The sequence below is a fragment of the Haemorhous mexicanus genome, chromosome 5, assembly GCF_027477595.1.
Source record: "Haemorhous mexicanus isolate bHaeMex1 chromosome 5, bHaeMex1.pri, whole genome shotgun sequence".
In the NCBI taxonomy this organism is placed as follows: domain Eukaryota; kingdom Metazoa; phylum Chordata; class Aves; order Passeriformes; family Fringillidae; genus Haemorhous; species Haemorhous mexicanus.
The window spans coordinates 926046-947324 of NC_082345.1; the positions used below are offsets into that span (position 1 = coordinate 926046).

General features: G+C 46.9%; 1 protein-coding gene across 1 annotated transcript in view; it reads right to left on the reverse strand.

The window, feature by feature from the left end:
* The window catches only part of SOX5 (SRY-box transcription factor 5), a 297551-nt gene that overhangs the window by 206562 nt on the left and 69710 nt on the right, over positions 1–21279 (reverse strand). Inside the window, 1 exon segment of the mRNA XM_059847991.1 lies at positions 20154–20364. Within this exon segment, the coding sequence (XP_059703974.1) occupies positions 20154–20364 (211 nt within the window).

Below are 21279 nucleotides of genomic sequence, written 5' to 3' on the forward strand. Positions count from 1 at the left end.
CTCAGGCAAAAACCCACCTGAACAATCCTTCAGGTTTAGTACTCAGGCAAAAACCACCTGAATAATCCTTCAGGCTTAGTACTCAGGCAAAAACCCACCTGAACAATCCTTCAGGTTTAGTACTCAGGCAAAACCCACCTGAACAATCCTTGCCAGTGCTTTAAGGACAGCTTGCTGTGTAACTCCAGGGAGCAGCCTCAGCTCTGCACCAGCTGAAAACACGGCCAGACAACTGCAAAGAGTGGGAAGCCCACAGGCACAGAGAGCCCTCCCTGGCAGGGCTCAGGGCAGGGAATCCACAAGTGCTCCTGACTGAAGCTCTGCTAATGAACCAGAGATCCTGGCCACACAGGGCAAAGTCACACTGCAGGGTGCCTAGAGAAATCAGTACCATGCATCCAGTGTTCCTGCACCTCTTTTCTCCCACCATTTCTACACACACATATGTATGTCATTAATCTAACAACTGAAAGGTATTTAAAATGTTTTCAGCTCAAGGTACCTCCTGTAAATTCAGTCATGAAAATTAAATGCATGCTAAGACAAAAGGGAAAAGAGAGACCAGCGCTTCTAAAGTGAAAGCTCTATTTTTGGCAATAAAAATTTAGAGCCCCTTCTCTTCCTCCCTCCCAAACTCTCAGGTTGATTCATCTCTCATTCAAATTTAAAATGCACAGAGAGGCTGCACAAGCCCACAGAAGATTGATATGCACCGCACTCCACACATGGCTTAGCTCTTTATTCCAGAGTCTGGCATGATGATGGTGGGTTTTGTGGTGATATTATTTCAATATGTAATAAAGAGGGTTCTCTGTAAAAGCAGTGCGATGCAAGTCCCCTTTAAAAAAGCTCCAAATTGTTACTATAGAGAGAAAGGCAGCGAGAGATTCACAATGCGGGCTCGGAACTTGGCAACCTGCAAAAGTGCCCAGTTGAAAATTACTAACAGCTGGAGATGACAGTTGTTTTAACAGCTGAGCTGACAGGATTAATTTAAATGCACTGAAATCAAAAGCAGATAACACCTGTTTAGTCTTCCAGGGCCACTGAGGAAGGTAGGGCAGAGGCAGGAGCAGAGCCAGGGCTGTCTGTGCGGGCTGTGAGCGTGTGTGCAGCACGGACACGTGTGTGTGTGTGTGTGTGTGTGTGTGTGAGAGCCCTGCCCTCCTGAGCAGGGCACGGGGCTCCAGAGAACAATGCCACCCTTCTCAGCGAGGGGAGATGGCTGCCTGTCACACAGCAGCACAGAGGCCAGACCCCCGCCAGCTGCAAACATCTGGTTCCCATTGTGCCACCCTCCTGCTCAGCCCTCTGCCCCTGCCCTGCTCCAAGGTCTGTGACCCAAACCCAGCCATGGACAAAGATCACTGGGTTTAAAGCTGCAGCTCCTCACTGCTGCATCCCAGGGATCCCCGGGTTAATTAAGGCATTCTCTTTGAGCTCCCACACGCTCCCTCCCACCCTTCTTAGCTTCCTCCCCACACTAAAAACAAAACCAAGAATTCCTCACCTTCCTGCCATGCCACAGCTCATACCTCCATGTCCTCAAAACAAATACATGCATTCTGCAAGGCCCGTCAGGAGAAGCATGTGAGACAGCAAGAAATGTTTTGTGTGGCAGGCAAGGGGGGCTGGTTTTCTCTCTGCTTCTCAGCTATCAACCTGCAGTCCTGCAGCAGGAGGGCTGCCCAGCCCCAGCACCACAGCTGCATGTCCCAGCACAGCCCCTGCCCTGGGCATGAGCTCCAAGAGACCCAGCAGGGAGAACTGGCTGCTCCAAGAAAGGAGACTCTGGAAGAACCCATGGAAACCACATCTTCCCCTGGCAGGGTGAGCACCACACCAGGCCACAGTGCCAGCCTGTTCCAGGCACAAGAGCCCTCTGAGCCCGACTGTGCAGCTGCTCCACCGAGGCAGCAGGGAGCTCTGCTCTGAGCCTGCCTCCCAAACTCAACCTGCAGGCTCATTTCTGGCTCTGCAAAAGGGCTCAGGTGTAAAGGCAAGCATCTCCAGGGAGCTTCCTGCCTCAGGTGTGTCTGGTCCCTTCCTTAAAGCAGGAGCTCTGTCAGGCTGTGCCCCCCAAGCAGCAATTAAACCTCACCCTGTGAAGGGACACACAGCTACTGCCACTGCCAACCAGGTCTGAAACCAGACACTGGGCACAGAGGGTGAACTTCATGTGGGAAAGCTGTGAGAGGTTTTTTCTTTTCCCACAGAGAAAAAAGCCCAGAAGAAATTGTGTTTCCTGAGCCTGCTCTGTGCTCCTCACCACGGGACTGATCTTTGGTGCCTGTGCTCCTCCAGGGATGACAGAACCCCAGCCCTGCAACTGGCACAGGGCTGCTGGAGCTGCACATGGGTAACAACAAAGCCTTCAGCCCTTCCCTCACAGCCCAGAGCCCTCCAGCAGGGTGACCTGAACTGCTCAGGCTCCCTGGGCTGACTGCACACCTGGCACCTCGCTGCCACACCTGCACCCAAGCACGGGCAGCACCCTCTGCCTCTGCAGCTCAGGGGGAAAGAACAGCTCAGGAAACAGAACGAGAACAGCTCAGAAAATGTTTGATTCACTGAAATCAAAAGCTGGGGAATCACAGATGCCCTCAGTGCCAGCGTGAGCCAGTGCAAAAAGAGAACCACCCGAGGTAGCTGTCCCTCAGCTGCAGGCTTCATTGCACCCAGCCTGGATTCTCTCTGCATTTCCAGCCACCAAAGCTCCCACACACGCCCTCCCACCTTCCTCCTCCCCAAACAGCACAAAGCTTCATATAGGCTAAACCACAGTGCCAAGAAAAACAGAACAACCCCTCACTAAGCCGCATTTATTTACTTATTTCAGAATTTCAAGCCCTTTTTTAGCATTTGTTGTCCTGGAAAAACTACTTACCTGGGCAAATGTAAATATTAATGGCAATTCTGAGAGAAGAAAAAAGACCCAAACTCTCCTCTAGTGTGTGAGCCCTGCGTGCAACAAGCTGAAGTCAAACCACAATAAACACCAATTTACACAGACAAGTTTCAAGCCTGGGTGGAAAACTGCCTTCATTCTATCTCACAAGCAAGCACCAGAACTCCTTCACACTCAAGGCACACCAGCCTTTCTCTGGAGGCTATACTCTGGCCTCTAAATGAACTTCATGAAGCTGGGGAGTGCTGTGGGATGGGCTGTAGCTGAGTTTCACCTGCACCCCATTCTGGGAGAGAGGATTTAATGCTCAGGGCCACCCAGGGCAGGAGAGCCCTGCTGAAGGACAGGCACCAGCACCAGCTCTCACTTCTCCTGGCTAAGAAAGGGAAAAACTTTACTGCAATGAGATATAAAACTTCCTCACTTGCTGAAGCATTGAACTTTTCCAGCAAATGAACCCAGGGACTCCCAACGTGTTCCTAAAATACTGGGCTAATACCAGAGGGCACTTTCCCTGTTATTTTTCATGTCCATGAACCTCTGCACGTCTGGATTGTGCCCAAGTCTGGAAGCAGAAGTGCCAAGGAACATGTGAGAGGCTGTTCTCCTGACAATTCTGATTTGGCTGCTTGCTGGAAACGCCAGAAATCCCCAGAGAAAACCAGGCAGAGCTCTTCTCTGAAATGAGGCACAAGATCCCTACTGCCCACCACCAACACACCAGGAAATGTTACAGAAATGGGGGGGAAATGGACTAACATTGAGAAAACATGCTTTTAAAAAATAAATAAACCCTCTAGTCCCTACAAGCACATCAAAGCAGCAGCAGTGGCAGTCGTAGCAGCAGTGATAATGGTGATGTCAGGAAGGGCTGATTACCCTTGCTTACATCCATGCTTTATTCCTACACATTTTATAAAGCCTATCTGCACATCTAAATCATTAACTTCCATTAATATTTCCAGAGGGAAAAAAAAAAAGTCACTTTCTAAAGGGCTTTTTCAAAGTTTTCAGTCTGCTGGGCATGCAATGATGATTGCTCCTCTGTTCTGCCTAATGACAGAGCCCTTTCCCAGCACAAAACAAGAAGCAGTTTCTTCCCCACCTTCTACTGCTTTACCCAACTCAGAGGCTCGAAGAATAATTGCAAACAATGCCTGAAGAATGGTTCAGTTAATGTTAATTTATACAACAAACTAATTACTACCAAATGGTAAAAAATCACATGTGGAAGTTCCTGTCTCCCACGCACACAGCTCAGGCAGCAGCCATCTGTCTCAGCCTGGGAGCTCTGGTGGCAAGGAGGGAGGCAGGGCAGGATGGAGCAGACCCTGAGCTGCTCCCTCTGGCCAGCCCAGGGCACTCCCACCCTGCTCTCCCTGCACGGGGGGCTCAGCAGGGGCAGCTTTCCCCCTTCCATTCAGAAAACCAACAAACAACCTGCACCAGAAACTGCCTTGCTGTCTGAATTTCACCTCGACCCCAAGAATTTAGGAGGAGGGCTAAAGCATCAGCTGCAATCCTTCCTCCCTGCATTTTCTCTGCAATACTCTGCAACACCCCAAACTATCAGAAAGCAAGATGTGAGATGGCCTTTGAATCTGCTTACACTATGTCACACAACTCCAGGAGAAAATGTGCTTTCTTTGTTTTAACATTTTCTCTTCTCAACCTGAGAAAGCAATTTTCTCCCAAACCTTGGAAAAATCAAAGTCAGTACAATTGTTAAACACTTTTATGGGATGCTCATTAAAAACTGACAGGGACAAAAAAGCTGGGGACAAATCCTGAAGCATTTGTTCAGTTTAAAGTCCCACTGAATTCAATGTGAGTGTTACTTTATTGAGGACTTCAATACCAGATCCTTCACATGAACGAGGACCTTGGCATTTTGACTGTTAATTATTCCCTGATTAGCTTGCATCTAGTGAAACAAACTAAACACAACACTATCCCCTGAGCTGTGCTCAGGAAATCTCAACTCCAATATTCTCTGCTCTCTGTGAGCTCAGAACTCCAGCAGTCATCAAAGGAAGTGCTGCTCAGGAATAGGAGCAAAATATCAGAGTTCAGATTCACAGCACAAATTTCAGAGGAGAAGTGTTTTCCCCCTACCTTTAAAAACTTACAAATCTTCCTTTGTTTGAATATAAAGCAAGATTGCCACATTGCAGAATTATCTCAGTGTATCTCACTGGAATGAGGCCCCCCTTGTGTCTGTGAGCCCCCCAGCAGTGCCACAGTGCAGCCTGCATTTCATTAGGGACAAGCAGGAGAAGGTGAAGACTGAAGATGCTTTAGTAAAGATGAAATGTCTGTGAACTTGTGCTTCTGAGTGATTCTCTACTCAAAAAGAAGGAATTTGTTTCAGATAGCCTGAAATAATGACAGAGGAGGAAGGAGTGGCACAGCAGCCCCAAACAGGGTCCCTGTAATCTCATATTCATGAGGTCATTATTAATCTCATATTCACCACGTCATTATTTCCACACAGCCAGAGCAGTGCCCACCGTCTGAGGGAAGTAAACAAGAAAGAATCACAAGAGAACCCCCAGAAGCAAACAATAATGCCTAATTAGCCTTCATTCACAGTCCTTAACAGAATTATGATATAGAAAAAAATTACAGGGAAGTGATTCTCGGTAAATTTTACATAACAAAATACATCCAATGAAGGGGAGGAGGAAGAAACTATTTTTCTGTTGCTCAGCCCTATTTGGCCTCATCTTTTTTTTTTTTTTTATTTTACATCACCAGGAGCTGCTTTCCATGAATGAAAACCTAGAATCCTTCACAGGAATTTCACTTGGTTTCACATTTCACAAAGTTTTCCCTTTTTAAAAGTGCATTATATAGAAGACTGGCTATTATTTAGGGGGGAGGTGGGAAGAGGGAGGGCATGGGAATTACAACCCCAGCTCAGCAAAGCCCAGTTCTTGGTTTAACAATGAACTAAGAGAGCTTTCTCCATGGATCTGGAGTGTGAAATGAATCAGTGAGTGGGATAAACAGAAAAAGGAAGGGCCACTCACCACGGGCTGTGCTGCAGAAAAACCTGCAGAAAAGCTGCTTTGGGGGGATGCTCTGGACACGCCACAGCCCCTGGAGTGAGACTGACATCAGGTCTCTTCCTTCCTCTGTCACCCCAAGCAGCCTCAAGCAGCTCTCACAGCCAAAAGTCTGCCTCTAATTTTAGTTCCACTGCTGGCACATGTTGTGTCCTAGATCACTGAAAGCCTTGAATTAATACATTAAGACCCAGTATTAAGCTACAGAAGTGACAGCTTTATGGACTGCATTCAGCCTGGGAGGAAAGCTACCTAGCACTGCTTAAACAATCCCACTGCCCTCTCCAAGTAGGAACAAGATTTAAAAAAATAAACAAATAAAAATAAAAAAATAAAAATCAAAACCAAATCTCCACTAGTATTTCACCCATCCCAAGATAAATCAGATTGCAAAGGCGTATTTTCTAAGGGAGAAGGGAAAGTCTGAGGAATGTTAAAGCACAATTTTTACCTCCTTATACTGAAAAGCTTGGAGGAATTGTCTCCCTGTTCCATTTTTCCCCAGTGTTGACTGATTATGCAAACACAGCAAGCATCTCCACTCCTCCTCCTGGTGCTTTTTCACCTGCCTGTCTGTCTGCAGGGAGAGGCAGGTGAGTTCACACAGGCCCACTGCACCTTGTGTGCCCCTGAGAACCCCAGGAGTGCCATGGGTGGTACCCACAGCCTCACCTCTGGCACCCCCCAGCCTCACCTCTGGCACCCCCCAGCCTCCCTCACCTCTGGCACCCACAGCCTCACCTCTGGAACCCCACAGTCTCACCTCTGGCACCCCCCAGCCTCACCTTGGGCACCCCACAGCCTCACCTCTGGCACCCCCCAGCCTCCCTCTGGCACCCACAGCCTCACCTCTGGCACCCACAGCCTCACCTCTGGCACCCACAGCCTCACCTCTGGCACCCCACAGCCTCCCTCTGGCACCCCCCAGCCTCCCTCACCTCTGGCACCCCACAGCCTCACCTCTGGCACCCCCCAGCCTCCCTCTGGCACCCACAGCCTCACCTCTGGCACCCACAGCCTCACCTCTGGCACCCACAGCCTCACCTCTGGCACCCACAGCCTCACCTCTGGCACCCCACAGCCTCACCTCTGGCACCCCACAGCCTCCCTCACCTCTGGCACCCCACAGCCTCCCTCACCTCTGGCACCCCACAGCCTCCCTCTGGCACCCACAGCCTCACCTCTGGCACCCCACAGCCTCCCTCTGGCACCCACAGCCTCACCTCTGGCACCCACAGCCTCACCTCTGGCACCCCACAGCCTCACCTCTGGCACCCCCCAGCCTCACCTCTGGCACCCCCCAGCCTCACCTCTGGAACCCACAGCCTCCCTCACCTCTGGAACCCCCCAGCCTCACCTCTGGAACCCCACAGCCTCACCTCTGGAACCCCACAGCCTCACCTCTGGCACCCCCCAGCCTCACCTCTGGCACCCCCCAGCCTCACCTCTGGCACCCCACAGCCTCCCTCACCTCTGGCACCCACAGCCTCACCTCTGGCACCCACAGCCTCACCTCTGGTCCCCCCACAGCCTCACCTCTGGCACCCCCCAGCCTCACCTCTGGAACCCACAGCCTCACCTGTGGCACCCCACAGCCTCACCTCTGGAACCCCACAGCCTCACCTCTGGAACCCCACAGCCTCACCTCTGGCACCCCCCAGCCTCACCTCTGGCACCCCCCAGCCTCACCTCTGGCACCCCACAGCCTCCCTCACCTCTGGCACCCACAGCCTCACCTCTGGCACTCACAGCCTCACCTCTGGCACCCCCCAGCCTCACCTCTGGCACTCACAGCCTCACCTCTGGCACCCCCACAGCCTCACCTCTGGCACCCCCCAGCCTCCCTCACCTCTGGCACCCACAGCCTCCCTCACCTCTGGCACCCCCCAGCCTCCCTCACCTCTGGTGGCCACAGCCTCACCTCTGGTGGCCACTGGCAGTGCCCAGCCCAAGCAGCCCACAGTCAGCACCCACCTGGGAGCACCAGGGCTGGGATGGAGCTGGCAGCTGAGCCCTGCAGCACTCCTGTGGCACTTGGCTCCTGCTGGGTCCATGGCATGGGGCCAACAAAAGGAGTTTACAGAGAACTCTCAGGGAATTCTGCAGCCTGGCAGTGTGAGAAAGCACCTCTCACTGCTCTGCCTTTGTGAGCCCCACTTCTTTAAAATATTGGGCCATGTGTGCTGTGCAGCACCCGCTGGGTTCTGTGCTCTCCCAGCCTGTCCAACAATAAAATACAAGTAACAAAATGCCCCATTATTGGCTCCAAAAGACTGCACCTTTTTAGCAGAAAGAGCAAGATCCTAAACTATGTTATTCCTGTAATAACTTTATACTTAGTTATGGAATGACTGCCAGGGAAAGCTCCCTAATTCACCTGAACTCAGACAGGACTGACTTGGCCAGACCTGCATGAGAAGAATGAATTTTGCTTGGAGAGGCAGCCCAGACATCCCAGACCCAAAAGCTTCAAGGGAGCTGTCAATCAATTAGATGACACAGCAAGAGGAAATGCACCAAAAAAAAAAAAAAAGGACTTAAAATAAAATAATCTTCAGTGAAATGTCTCCATATTTAGTTAAACACCACTGCTGATTAAAGCTGTACATGAGCTCAGTGTGGAATCCAGAGTTTCTGCAGCTGACAATCATTAGCAAGAGCCTGCTGTCCTCTAGTTTCATCTTCATATATTAATTTCATATACATGGAAATGTAACTGTTTGGAAATACGTGGCTTTATTTAGGTCTTGTATATAGATATCTCAGCAGAAATGCACTAACATGCTTTGCACTTTGCAACAAGCCAGCAAACCTACAGGATCAAATGAATACACAGTAATCACCACAGCTGAAACCATTTTCTGGTTAGCTGTTGACTTTTTTGCTTTTCCTTTTTTTTTTTTCCCCTGATGCCTGACTCTGTGGGAGATAAGATGCTCAGTTACTGAAATGGGATATGTGTTGTGGGCAAAACAGAAAAGGAACAGAAGTTTAGCATAAAAACATCAGGGTGCATAAAAGAACCAAGAGGATTTCTTCTGCCATGTGATCCTTGTCTCTAGACTATTTTCCTTAAGATTGTGTGGGCTAATCTGCAGTCCAAGACTGATGGCACATTCCAAACTGCACTGCAAAAACAGGGCACTGGGATAACCACTTCCAAGGCAGGAGAGCACCTTCCTTTCTGATAAAGCACTTGGACACTGCTCCCAACTTGGAGGCTTTTGTGTCTTTGGCTGCTATCACTCTTGTTTATTGGCAGGGCAGTGCAATAATTATTTGGGGTTTTTTTTGAGATGGAAATCATATTTTCCTTGGGGCATATGGGCTGGCCTTTGCAACTGCAATTCCTGGATATTTAGGAAAACAATTGTAATTAGTAGCCAAGTAGCATGTCCCATACACAGCCAACAGCCCCTGCTGGACTTCACATCCACAGAGCTCATCTCCTGTGTGTCCATTATTTATCTGCAGACTCAATAATTTAATAACTTACAGCTCAGATGGACAATGGAGGTTGCTTGCACGTTGCAGTGTAGGAAATTGCTTTTTCTCCCTGACAGGAAGGATCTGGCTCCCTGTGTCCCACATCTGTGCTGCTCCTTGCTGGTGCTGCTAAGCCAGGGCTTTCTGTGCCCCAAAAGGGAATTCATCCTGCACTGCTGGGCTTAGACACAAGCACCTTAGCAGCTAGGCAATAAAATTTTCCACCCATTAGTGACCCCACGGACTTGGCTGTTGTTGTTACCTTTCAGTTCTTTTAATCCTGCTCCTTCTAGGAACAGGCCTAATCCCTGTCTGTAGAGGGATAGAAAAAAAAGTCACGTTGGGTTCTTTACCAATCCTGGAGTAGGTCAAATGCTGCCTTCCTAAAGCTCTTGCATATTCAGGGGGAGTGATGAACTCACATCTGAGAGCAGAATTGGGCCCACATCCCCCTGAAGTGTCCATTAACTCTCCCACACTCAGAGATAAATCAAGGTGAGATTCCCCTCAAGCACAATGAGCCTAAAATACAAACCCTGCTGCTCACAACAGGGAGGCCAGGAATTCAACTTGAGTCACAGGGCTTTGTCCTCCTCCCTCCAACCTGCAGCAGTGAGAAGAGGGCAGGATGCTCCTCCAGTGCCAGGATGTGCTCTGCAAAGGCTCCTCCAGAGCCCATCCCAGCAGGACCCACCAAAGGTGCACACATCCCATCACACCAAACTTCTGTGATGCCTCAGATTTGGCTTTTCTATTTTCACATTCTGTGCTGCTTTAGTGTGTGGGTCTGGGCTCACATCAGGGGATGGTGAGCTCTGTGCACAGAGCAGGGAGACAAAACAATTCCTGCTCCAGCTGGGCACCAAGGACAAATGAGCCAAATCTCAGCCCAGGAGCACAAACCCCGTGGGCTGGAGAGAGAAAAACAAGCAGGGTGGGAGTGCCTGGGCTAAAGCTGGGCTGGGACAATGAACTGCAAGGTGCAAATGGAGCAGAGCTGATCCCAGGGAGAGACCCCGTGCCCGGCCGTGCATTTTGGGGCCATTTTGGGTCATCTTGGGGGCAGCCCTGGCTGGGCTCTGGTGCTGCCCAAGGTGGATCCACGGAGGAGATCCTTGGAATAAATCCCTGCTTTATTCTGGAACTCCATCTCCATCTCCTACTCTATTCCTTAACTCTGTTCCAGGTCAGCCTTCCCGAGACATCGCCCAGAGTGCAGATGTGCAGGGCACAGCTCGTTCCCCTCTGCTCACTCTGGAGGCAATCCTTGCTCCCCCAGCCCCAGAATTCCTTGGAAAACCCTGAAGCCACCACTCCTATTTCCACCTTTTAGCCCCCAGCACAGCCCCGTGCTGCCAGCTGTCAGTCACTGCTCCATTTGTCTCCAGGAGGGGGAATCAGGAGGAGGAGGAAGGAAGAATGTGGGAGGACCTCTGCATTGATTAGAAATGTTTGGGGTGGGAAGGAGAGGGGGGAAAGGAGGGAGAGAGAGAGATGGAGATAGATTAGAGGGCAACAAAACTGGAGAGGAAGATAAACAGAGCCAAAAAGAAAAATGTCCTTTGTTCATGTAAATGGCTCTGTGCTCCCAAGCCCTCTGCATGAGTAATGCCACGCTGTGGTGTGTAAACCTCTTGGGCACACAACACAAACAAAGCATAACTGGGCCTGAGCAAACAAAGGCCTAAGCAACAGTGATTGAATTCATCTTAAAACAACAAATCAATTCTTCCCTATTAATGCCCTAAACAGCAGCGTAGGAGCACTGTCCTGTTGTAATAAACAGCCATGTGTTCAATTACCTCTGCTTTCCCAACTCCTGCTCTCTCCAGTAATTACACCATGCAATGCATTCTACACTGACATTATATTAATGTGCTGGGAGGAGAAATCTTAAATACGAATTAAATCAAGGCTAAACATCTCAGAAAGCCTTACCCAGCCACACAAGTGCTAACAGGGCATTCTTCAGCAGAAAGCAGAGCTTGATTTTTCTCTTCATTCACTTCTCACTTTCCTCCTCTGGAGCTCTTTCCTCCTCCAACAGAGCTCTTCCAAGCCTTCATTTTAATATATTTATTTATGTAATAAATACAGGTTGAAAGAGCTCCATTGCCCCAAAGACCAGAGCAGCAAATCTCTCCTAAGCTCTCTCAAGCCCACTTCACGGGCACAAGAATGCTCCCAACAGGAGCATGACGTGAGTATCAGCTTACCTCCCATCAGCCAAGCAGCAGCAACAAAACCCCTCCAACAACAGACAGGTGACAACAAAATGGGGCAGGAAAAACAAAAGCAGGGAACTTCACGGACTGAGACAAAAGCAGGAGAATAAAAGTTTAAGAAAAGGTTTCCAACCCCTTTGCAGAACCGTCAAACAACTCCTATTGCCTGCTGAATAGCACCCAGCAAACAGACCAAACAAAAGATATGATGAAAGACATATTTACTCGTGCAGGGCTCCTTCCCCCCACCTCAACCTTTCTTTCCTTTTCACACACACCCACACTGCACCGTTTGCATTGTGTTGTTAAATAACCAATGGCAACCCAGAGGAAACACTGCCAGGGTTTCTATGATGCTGTCAAGCACCAGACAGATGCTTGGCAGTGTCAATATGTTCTTTACCTTTGGGTTCTGCCAAGGATTGAAATTAAAAAGAAAACAGGAATAATAACACTGGGAGAGGAAGAGAAGGGTGGCAGTTAGTGCACGGATGTACAACAAACTTTTAAATCAGTGGAGTATCATCCTACTTACCTAGCTGCTGGGTTTTACTTCAGCAGTTTCAACTGTCATGGAAATAAATAAATAAATAAATAAATACAGCTTTTCTTTTTACTGTGTGCTGGCTGCAGGAATTTTTAAAGAAAGCAAAGCAAAATTCTGGGGTGCACCAACTGCAGATTCCCAGGTCCTCCAGAACAGACTCAGAGGTTCTGGCTGCAAAGACAGGCCAAGCTCATCTAGTGTTGTATGCTCCAAAATCTGCTCCAAATTCAAACGCCCTAGCTGCTGCAGAACTTTGCTGACTTGAGGCTTTAGAAGGCACAGGAATTTGCACGTTTGGAGAAAATGGAATTTTGAAAGCTTTTCTGACTAATATTACAGATTGTCCTCAGAACCACAGTGTGTAACATTCAGATATATTTAAGTGTCAGTAAAACAACTGTTCATTTGTCCTTCCCAGGTCATTAGATACAAAAACACCCCCAAAACCTCACCAGGTTTTGCAACTCATTTTTGTTTGACTAGTTTGCATTTTTTCATTTCAGCTGCCAAACCAAGTCAGGGGAAAAGCTGTTTCCACCTGACCCAAAGTGTTTTATTTAATCCTAATTGAAATGTTTTCATTTCTCTTTCAGATTAATCATCTTAAACATTTAAAAACAAAAAATATCATTTCCAAAGAAACATTTTGTCTAAAAATGTTGACTGTTCCAAATTTTCTACTAGTTTTTGGCTAAAGTTAACTTGCTGAATTGCTAAATGCTATCAGTCCTTAATTACTGTGTAACAGGTTTTAGGGTGCTTAGGGCAGAGAGTTCCCCCCAGCTCCCCTTTATTTGGTTTTTGAGCACTTTTTGAATTGATGCATCAGAGAAGTCATACACATTATAGCACACTTTCTGCTGAGGCAATGCAGAAACCACAGGGCAAATAACTGCACGAGAAGGGAAGGTGCTGAAAGGAATTCTGCCTCCCCATTCCAGCCTGTGCACAGTGCAGGAGATGGGCACAGAGGCATAAAGCTGGCAACCCTCAAGGCACCTCAGAAGTATCAATGTTCAGCAGACACGTACCTAATAAAGCTCAGCAGCAGCTCCAAACTTAGGAGTGTTTTTACAAGGCTACTTCATTAGCTAAACAAGCAAGTGGGAGTTGCTGCAAATGTTGCTCCTTGCCGTACTAGAGGCTTTCCCTCGCTGCTGGTAAACAGCAGACACAAGACAGCCTTGTGAATAGCTGATGGCACAGACTGAGAGCTAGAGCTAATCAGACAGGATGACAGGTCATCTTAATCAGCTCCAAAAGCCAGCGCACATGCTCGTCCCAGCTCCTCACCTCCCCTTCCCTCAGCTCCCTCTCTCATTTGGCTGGATTTCCCCTTCCCACAAACGGTGCTGTTCAGAAAGAAGGCAGGGAGCCCTCCAGGTCTCAGCATCCGGGGCGCAGGTGGCGAGCAAAACTTTGAAGTGAGCTCTCCACCAACTCCAGGGCCGGCCGTGCCTCCTCCGTCAGCAGCTCTTATTAAAAAAAACACCAAGCACCCACTAGAACAAAACCAAGCAGGCCTATTTAATTAGGGCAAATACTTGATACCCACTTCTTCACGTTAAACCACGCAGTCACACAAGCCTGGGAGGTCTGATTAATTTTAAAATGCACGGTCGTGACAAGCGCCTCAGGGGTAAGAGCAAGGGGAAAAAAAAAATCCCACAAATCCTAGCTCGACAAATAGGTTCCAGCTAAATGGTGTGCAGGCTGCCCAGATTAAGATGTTACTATTCAGCGAGGGCTTGAACCTTTACCAGGAGGGACAAGAGGCCTGAGGAGCAGGTGGCTGGCTCTTGACTGCTGAGCGAGCGACGCCCCCGAGAGCCGCGCGCGGAGCTGGCACGCGCCCCGCGCACAGCTGGCTCTGCACGGGACAGAGGCTCCTCCAGCATCACCTGGGACCAGGGTCAGGCAGCTCACGGCTTTTCCAGGGGAGGGGGACACGAAAATAAAATAGTAATAATTAAAAAACAATTTAAAGAGCACATAGAAACCCAATGGCTAAATGCAAGCTGGTCTAGGTGGGATACAACAGGGGAAACTTTGCACAGCAAAATGATGTGGGGGCAAAAGTGGCAGCAAATTTTGAAAAACCCTACTGAAATGAATCCCAGCTTGGGAGGAGTCTGGGGGATAAAGGGCAGACAGGAGCCCAAATAATTATTTTTGCCTTGCTGAACCACTTGTGTGTTGTGCTGTTAAAGATGAGAAGGGAAGAGAGAAAGCATTCTGCTTTGGCTCCTGCTTGCTCAGTATTATGGAGTGAACAGAACCCAGAAAGAAATTTTAATTGTAGAGATTCATCAGAGGAGACTTTCATTCTGAACCAGGGAGGGGGAGAGAGGGACTGCATCTTCTCTCCAAAAGCACGAGCTTCCTGTATCTCACTTGACCATAATGCTTTCTTCTATATTCAAGATGCTGTATCAGCACCTCAGATGCCTCTATCAAAAGGAAGAAGAAAAATCCAAAAGCTAAAAAGCTTTGAGGATGTAAGAAGAGAGAGTTGGAAGGGAATCTAAGCAAATTTTGAAAACATCCATTGAAATAAACTGTGACTATCAGGCTGAACTGTTGGGAAGGAAAACACTTAAAAACTGAAGGCAACAAATGAATAAACTTCACTTAAAGCAAGTCAGAGCTGGCAAGGCTTCAAACTAGGCTACCTCTGTTGTAGAGTTAAAGCCCTTGTTAATAAAAATTTAAGCTACAGTATTTAACAGGGCCTTCTCCCCACACAGGCCTATTTCACAAATAAACTTTCAAATGTTTTCATTATTTTTTATTTGTATCAGCAGTACGTGAAGGCACATTTCCATATGGCAGGGTCTTTGAAAGAAGCAATGGAAGTTTGATGCTGGCCTGCTGTACAAGAAGAGACACATTTTCTGGTGACAGACTGCAGAGATGAGCATGGAACCACAAGGCACCTGAAGCATCCTTCCACACACGAGCAAAACTTGAAAGTACTCAGCTGCAAAGTACCCTTGTTTGTCCTTCAGTGGAAAAGCTTTACAAAGCCTCTCCAACACGTACTCTGTCAAAGGGGCACTGAGGAACCAAATAACACAACTTTAAACCTCAACCAATTACAGTATCCTTAGGCCTTTCCCGAATCTGTGCACTTGATTTCCTCCCTTCTCATCAGATGTGATTTAAAAACAGGAGTCTGCATTTCAAAGGCCACCCTTCTTGTGCCCATCAATGGCCTGCTTTGGAATCTGTGCCTTAAAAAGAGGGAGACATCTCCATTTCTTTACAAGATTTGTTCATTAGAAGTTTGGTAAGGTTAGGAGACACCCCAGCTAGAGAGCCTGAATTCAGCACTGCTCACTTTTACAGATTACAGAGCTGCTTCAACAACAGCCATTTAAATCACCACATTAACAGGTGCTGTGATTTATAATGTAAACTTAAACATCAAACACAAACAGCCTTTGGGGGACGTTCAGAAGACAAAAATCATGCCCAAGAGGCTCTTCTCATCCCTTTTTTCACGACAAGTAATTACTTACAGTACTGCTGCCTACTATCCTACATGAGGCTCTAGTACCCCCCTTGCCTGTCAAAGCTCTGCTAACACACATTCCCACATTGCCAAACTGCTGACACCATTGCTCCCCCTCTGAAGACCCAAGGACTAAGATCAACATTTTGGAGCAGGAAAAATATGAAGCACAATAAATGAATAATTTGTGAGTGTGTGTGTTGATATATATTCGTGTCTAAATACATATATTGTATTGTGTGCATGTATGTATGTGTGTACATCTGTGTATGTGTCTTTATGGAAAATTCAAAGTACTCACTTGAAAGGCCCAAGTGAATTGAGTTTCAGAGGCCCTGACCAAAGAAGGAAGAGCTGTGCAGATGAATGACTGCACCCACACAAGCTCACCAGGTAGGTGGTCATATGATCCTTCTCTGTGCAGAATTCCTACAAATTCCATACAACAACACAGGTCAGGCCTCAGAAAACCCACTATGAAGGTTTTAAGGATGAACAGATACATAACCTGTTAAAACTGCCAACATGGAAAAAGAGGATTGATTCTTAATGAAAAGTTAAGGGATGTAAAGAGCCAAAGAATACTGCAGCTTATTCTAAAAATAGGGAGGAATTTACTTGTTTGCCTCTTTCCTTCCAGAAGCCCAGCCCTAAGTTTAGGGGAAAGGCTACAGAGATTTCAGAGATTTAATTTTCCACAAGCACAGGCCATAAATTAAAATACAGCAATCCAATCACATTAATAGTGCAAGGAAAAGCTAAGTGCTTGCTTTGGTCTTTTCTTTCACAAACTTGTGTCGAGCTCAGTGACTTCAAAGAGATTTCCATTTCATTTCCACAAATGAGGAGAACAGACAGACAGAGAGCCTCTGCCATCCTCTGCTGCCTGAAGAAAACAGAAGAAAAACATGCCTGTATCTCATTCTCCTAATGATTTTAGCTGCAAAAGGAATCCCATGGTCGGCAGACGACCCTCAGGGCAAGGGCTGGAGGTCTGTCACAGTGTGTAAGGCTTCTCCAAACCCACTCCATTATCTTCATTATTGTGCACCAGGAATAAAAGGGGACTGACTCCTCTTCTGAAGCCCGAGTTAGAAAGGACAGAATGTTTCATGTAAAATAACATTGTGTGACTTCAGTAATAGGTTTATGCCTTTGGGGGCCTCAGACTAAAGCTGCATATAAGGATTTTCCACAGAATTTGAGAGAAGAAAAATGAGCACTGTATTAGTAATGAGTAAAACGCAGCGAGTTTCAGATGCACTGGAACACTTCTGTCTCTGTGTCAGCATGACTCATTGTCAATCACACACTTCCATCCAGCAGCAGGAAAATGGCAACATTAGGGGGAAAAGAAAAGGAGCAAGGAGCTCTGGAGCTAAGTATAAACCCCCATAAAAACACCCCCCAGTCCCCCCAGCTCATACCCGAGGAGGAAAGGCAGTGCTGAGCTACTGGAAGAGCAGGCAGCATGGGCTCCTGCAGGGCACATTAACCCAGGGTACATACACAACAAATCTACATGAAAACCATTTATGTGAAGAGTGATGCTTCCCTCATCAGCTCCTGGGTGAGTACAGGCAAGTGTGCACATATGTGCATTGCTGCACTCTGAGCACTGTGCACTTTTAAAAAGTAAAAATTCTTGTCCTTTACCAACAAAATTTACTAATTTTCACTTTTCTTTTCCAACAAAGATAATTTTAGAAATCCGTTTCCCTCGTATCAATGAAGTTTCCTAGAAAGAGTCAAACCAAAAAATCAATTATTTGGAATATTTCCCTTGTCCTTAAAGCCCATTTCAGAAAAGAGAAGCCCTTTCCCTGACTGATACAAGGTTTGAATTGAGACCTAAAGTTGTCTATGAGCCCTTCCCTTTTTTCTGATTTGGAGGAAAACAGGCCATTGGAGAGAATGCTTGGAAAGCACATTCCCACAGCAATTCAGAGGACTATTTCAAACAATAAAAAGAGAGCAAACACAGCCCATTGTACAAGTTAAATAATATATAAACTTTTGAGTACATAGAGAAATGGGAATCTGGCTCGTATCTGCTCTTTGAAAGATTCACAGGAAATTGATTTAATTAAACCTCAACTACTGGTGCAAATGTTTCCCTTTCTTCCCAAAGGGAAATAAAGTATTATATTATTCTTGTTGACATAATGCTGCGAAGCTTAACCAAGATTCTTGATCTTCATCCCACAAAGCTTTACAAACTAGCAAGACCAAAAATCATTAGTGAAATATGCATTTATCACAAATTGCTGCGTTTTTACCTACATGTACTATCAAAGATTCCCACTTGTAACACCTCATTCACAGGGAAATTCATTAATATGCTAATTACCTGACTAGCAACCAGTGATGACTGACAATTTTACTTTAGCACTACATGAAGAAGACATGGCAATAATTTTCTGCTGGAGTTCAAACAGAGAAGACACTGTGTTGTATCGGAATGGATCTCATTTAGGGGAAAAGACTCATATTTGCAGAGGACCTCTAAGAACAGTCTAGCCATCTGCACCCAGAAATATATATTTTTTAATTAGCCACTCTAAAAACAACCATGTTGGCTGAAGGGAAGGGGGAGGGAGGCTTGTCAAAATGATGTATTTGTCCCTCACCACCTTTCAATGCTCTTATGCAAGTCTAATTTTCTTCCTAGCCACCTCACCTCTCTGGCCTCCTTTTGTTTCATGTCCCATTTCCCATTCTCTTCTAACTTCTGAACTTTTGTTAGTTCGCTTTTAAGGAGAAAGGGAAAAAAAGCTCAACTCTTTCCTATTCATTTTTTCCTGGATGGGGAGTAAGCAGAGACATGAATATGGCACCCTCATAATGATTTAACTAGGGCTTAATGAAATTTTCATCACAACCTGCTGTTCAATTTAATGGCCTTTGAAAGACAATAGAACAATGGCTAGAGGGAAGAAAGGATTTTTTGTCGCACGCATTTGCAAAGCCCAACATTCAGTTGCTCCCCCTCCTCTCTCTCCCAATCTCTTCACAAAGCTGTAGATCTTTTGTTTGTACTGTATATTTTCATTTTAGTAGAGCTGAGATAATGCACAAGCTCTGTAACCATTCTCATGTCTATCTGTGGCCTTTCCCTAATGGAGTCTGTGCAGCTCGTACAACCTCATAGTCAGCAGAGTATTTATGCACTGCCCAGAGCTCCTTGTTCTCTGCTCTCTCTGCTAAAAGCCTGGCCTCCTTCCCACCCATTCCCCCCGCAATCCCTTCCATCCAAAGGCACAAGGTATGCTATGGCACTGACCACTACATCAACCTAAATGCAAAGGAAATCTCCTAAGTAATATTAAAAAATGCTCAGACAAAGAATTTGTTTCCCAGCAGACCCGTACTGCGTGCTCCAGCCAAGAAAAGCCAAATTTACAATCCTGCCATGCTCCTGAACGTGCCAGCGTGTTTGTGTCCATACTTCCCCTCCAGTATGCAGGAAACTGTCCTGAAATTTTCTTGTAGGTGCTGTCAGTTCCTGCTTCAGCACTGAGGCGGGCCCTGAGAGCCCTGCTAGCAAACATTTGGAGAAGATTTCTGTAACAGGATAGGTGAGTGGAAATGAGAATAGTCTCCTTACTGTGCCCTAGGAAACGAGGCTCAGCATGCTCTCACAGCTGGCTCTCAGTGCCCCAAAAAGGCAGCTGTAAATACACAGGCACCTACAGAAAGCACAACGAGAGCTTCACCTTCCACTCAGGGCTTGGACTCTGCCCCAAACAGGCAAAAATTGAAAATCCTCATCTCTGGTCTTAGTCCCAGCCCACAGAGCACAAGTCCTTTAAACAGCCAGAGAGAGGGTCTCAGAAAGACACCTGTTCTCCAGAAGTGACACCTAGGAGCCCCAGGTGAGACTTGCTGGCCACACATATGCAGGGAACAGCTGCATTCCCTGCCCGTACAGCACCTGCCCCACACATAAACAGACCATGATGTGTCCCACACAAAAGCTTCCACTAACTCCCAATTTACCTTCTTACCTTTCAAACAATGACCTGCACGCTAGATCACTCCAGAAAACCACTGACACTGATGATAAATAACACTTCTTCTAGTTCTAGACACGGGGAGAGGGGAGTAGTGGTGTAAAAGCCCCCAGGTGATTAAAACTGGCTTACTGCAGGCATCCTGAGGAAGTGGCCACTGTAACAAAAACACCACCAGACTCTCTTTTTTGGGAAAAGCTAAAAACTCTAGCTGTGATGGGACACTGATAAAATTTACCTCTAATGCAGAAAAGAACTGTAAGATCTTAAATTCTGCTGGCAAGGAAAAGCCAGCAGAGCAGAAAACGGCACGATTAAAAAGTATACGCATCCAAAGGATCTGGAGAAAAGAAAAGAACACAGGAAATTTTGGCCAGCTTCCCAGGCCTTACCTTCTGGCTCGTTTTTGATGAGCTCTTCCATTTTCCTTTGCTTGAGGGTGTCCACGACATCTGCCAGGCTGCCCTTGCGCCGCTCGGGGGTGCCCAGCGCCGCGCTGGACAGGGACTCCCCGCCCTGGCGCCCACCTTCTTCTGCCTTCAGGGGTGAGGTAGATGAGTTGTGCGGGGCAAACGAAGACATCACTTTATTGCCATCAACTTCCTGAAAGGGGAGAAAAAACAAGATGAAACGTTCCTTGCTTTTCTTGAAGAAATGGGGGGCGGGGGGGGGGAAATCGGCGGAAAGAAAGGAAGAACGAGCCTTTGTTCTTGGAGTTCATTGCTATTTGTTCTTCTGTTGAAACCTTTAAAAAAGGCAAGCAACGTTTCAAAAACAGCCAGAACAAAGCCTATCCATAAAGCATAAACCAAGATTACAGGCTGGAGTGAACAAAGATCAGCTTGCAAGAGAGAAACATAAAATACAGTTTTTCCCTAATTGAGAAGAAGTGCTGTTCTCATAGGTTTCCTAATAACAATGGTATTGATTACCTGTAATTGTTTGTTCTTTTACAGCTCTCTTTCTAAAAAAACCTTCAATTTTTACAAGGACCATTAATTTCCTGACTTTATAAAGTACTTAATGCCTTGATTGGCTAGTTGTTTTAAGAAATAAAATAGCAACTAAACATTAAATGTCCTTCACCATATGCCATATTTTTACTCAGTTCAAGCAGTTCTCCCATCTATAAAGGATGAAGCAATTGCTTTCTGTTTTCTAATTCTGCTCTCTTCTGTCTTAAACCTTCATTTCTTGCAGAAGCAGTATTTCTCACAAAGGTGGTCCTAATGACTTTCCCTGGCAGCACAATGGCACAACTCAGTGACTTCCTGGAACGTGCACAGAGCCCTCCTCACGTGAGAGTCCACACAGGTCTACTCATTAATTTTAATGGAAAGCAAAACTGGCTCCAGCATCTTCAAACCTGCCTTCATTAAGGCAGGAGCCTTCTCCTCCACATCTCCTCCAGCTCAAAGCAACGTTCTCTGCACAATTCCTCCTCCTTTCATGTCTGCTCTACCCTACCCTTCTGCACACAGCTCCCAAACCCATTCTTCCCTCTGCTGATACATGCCA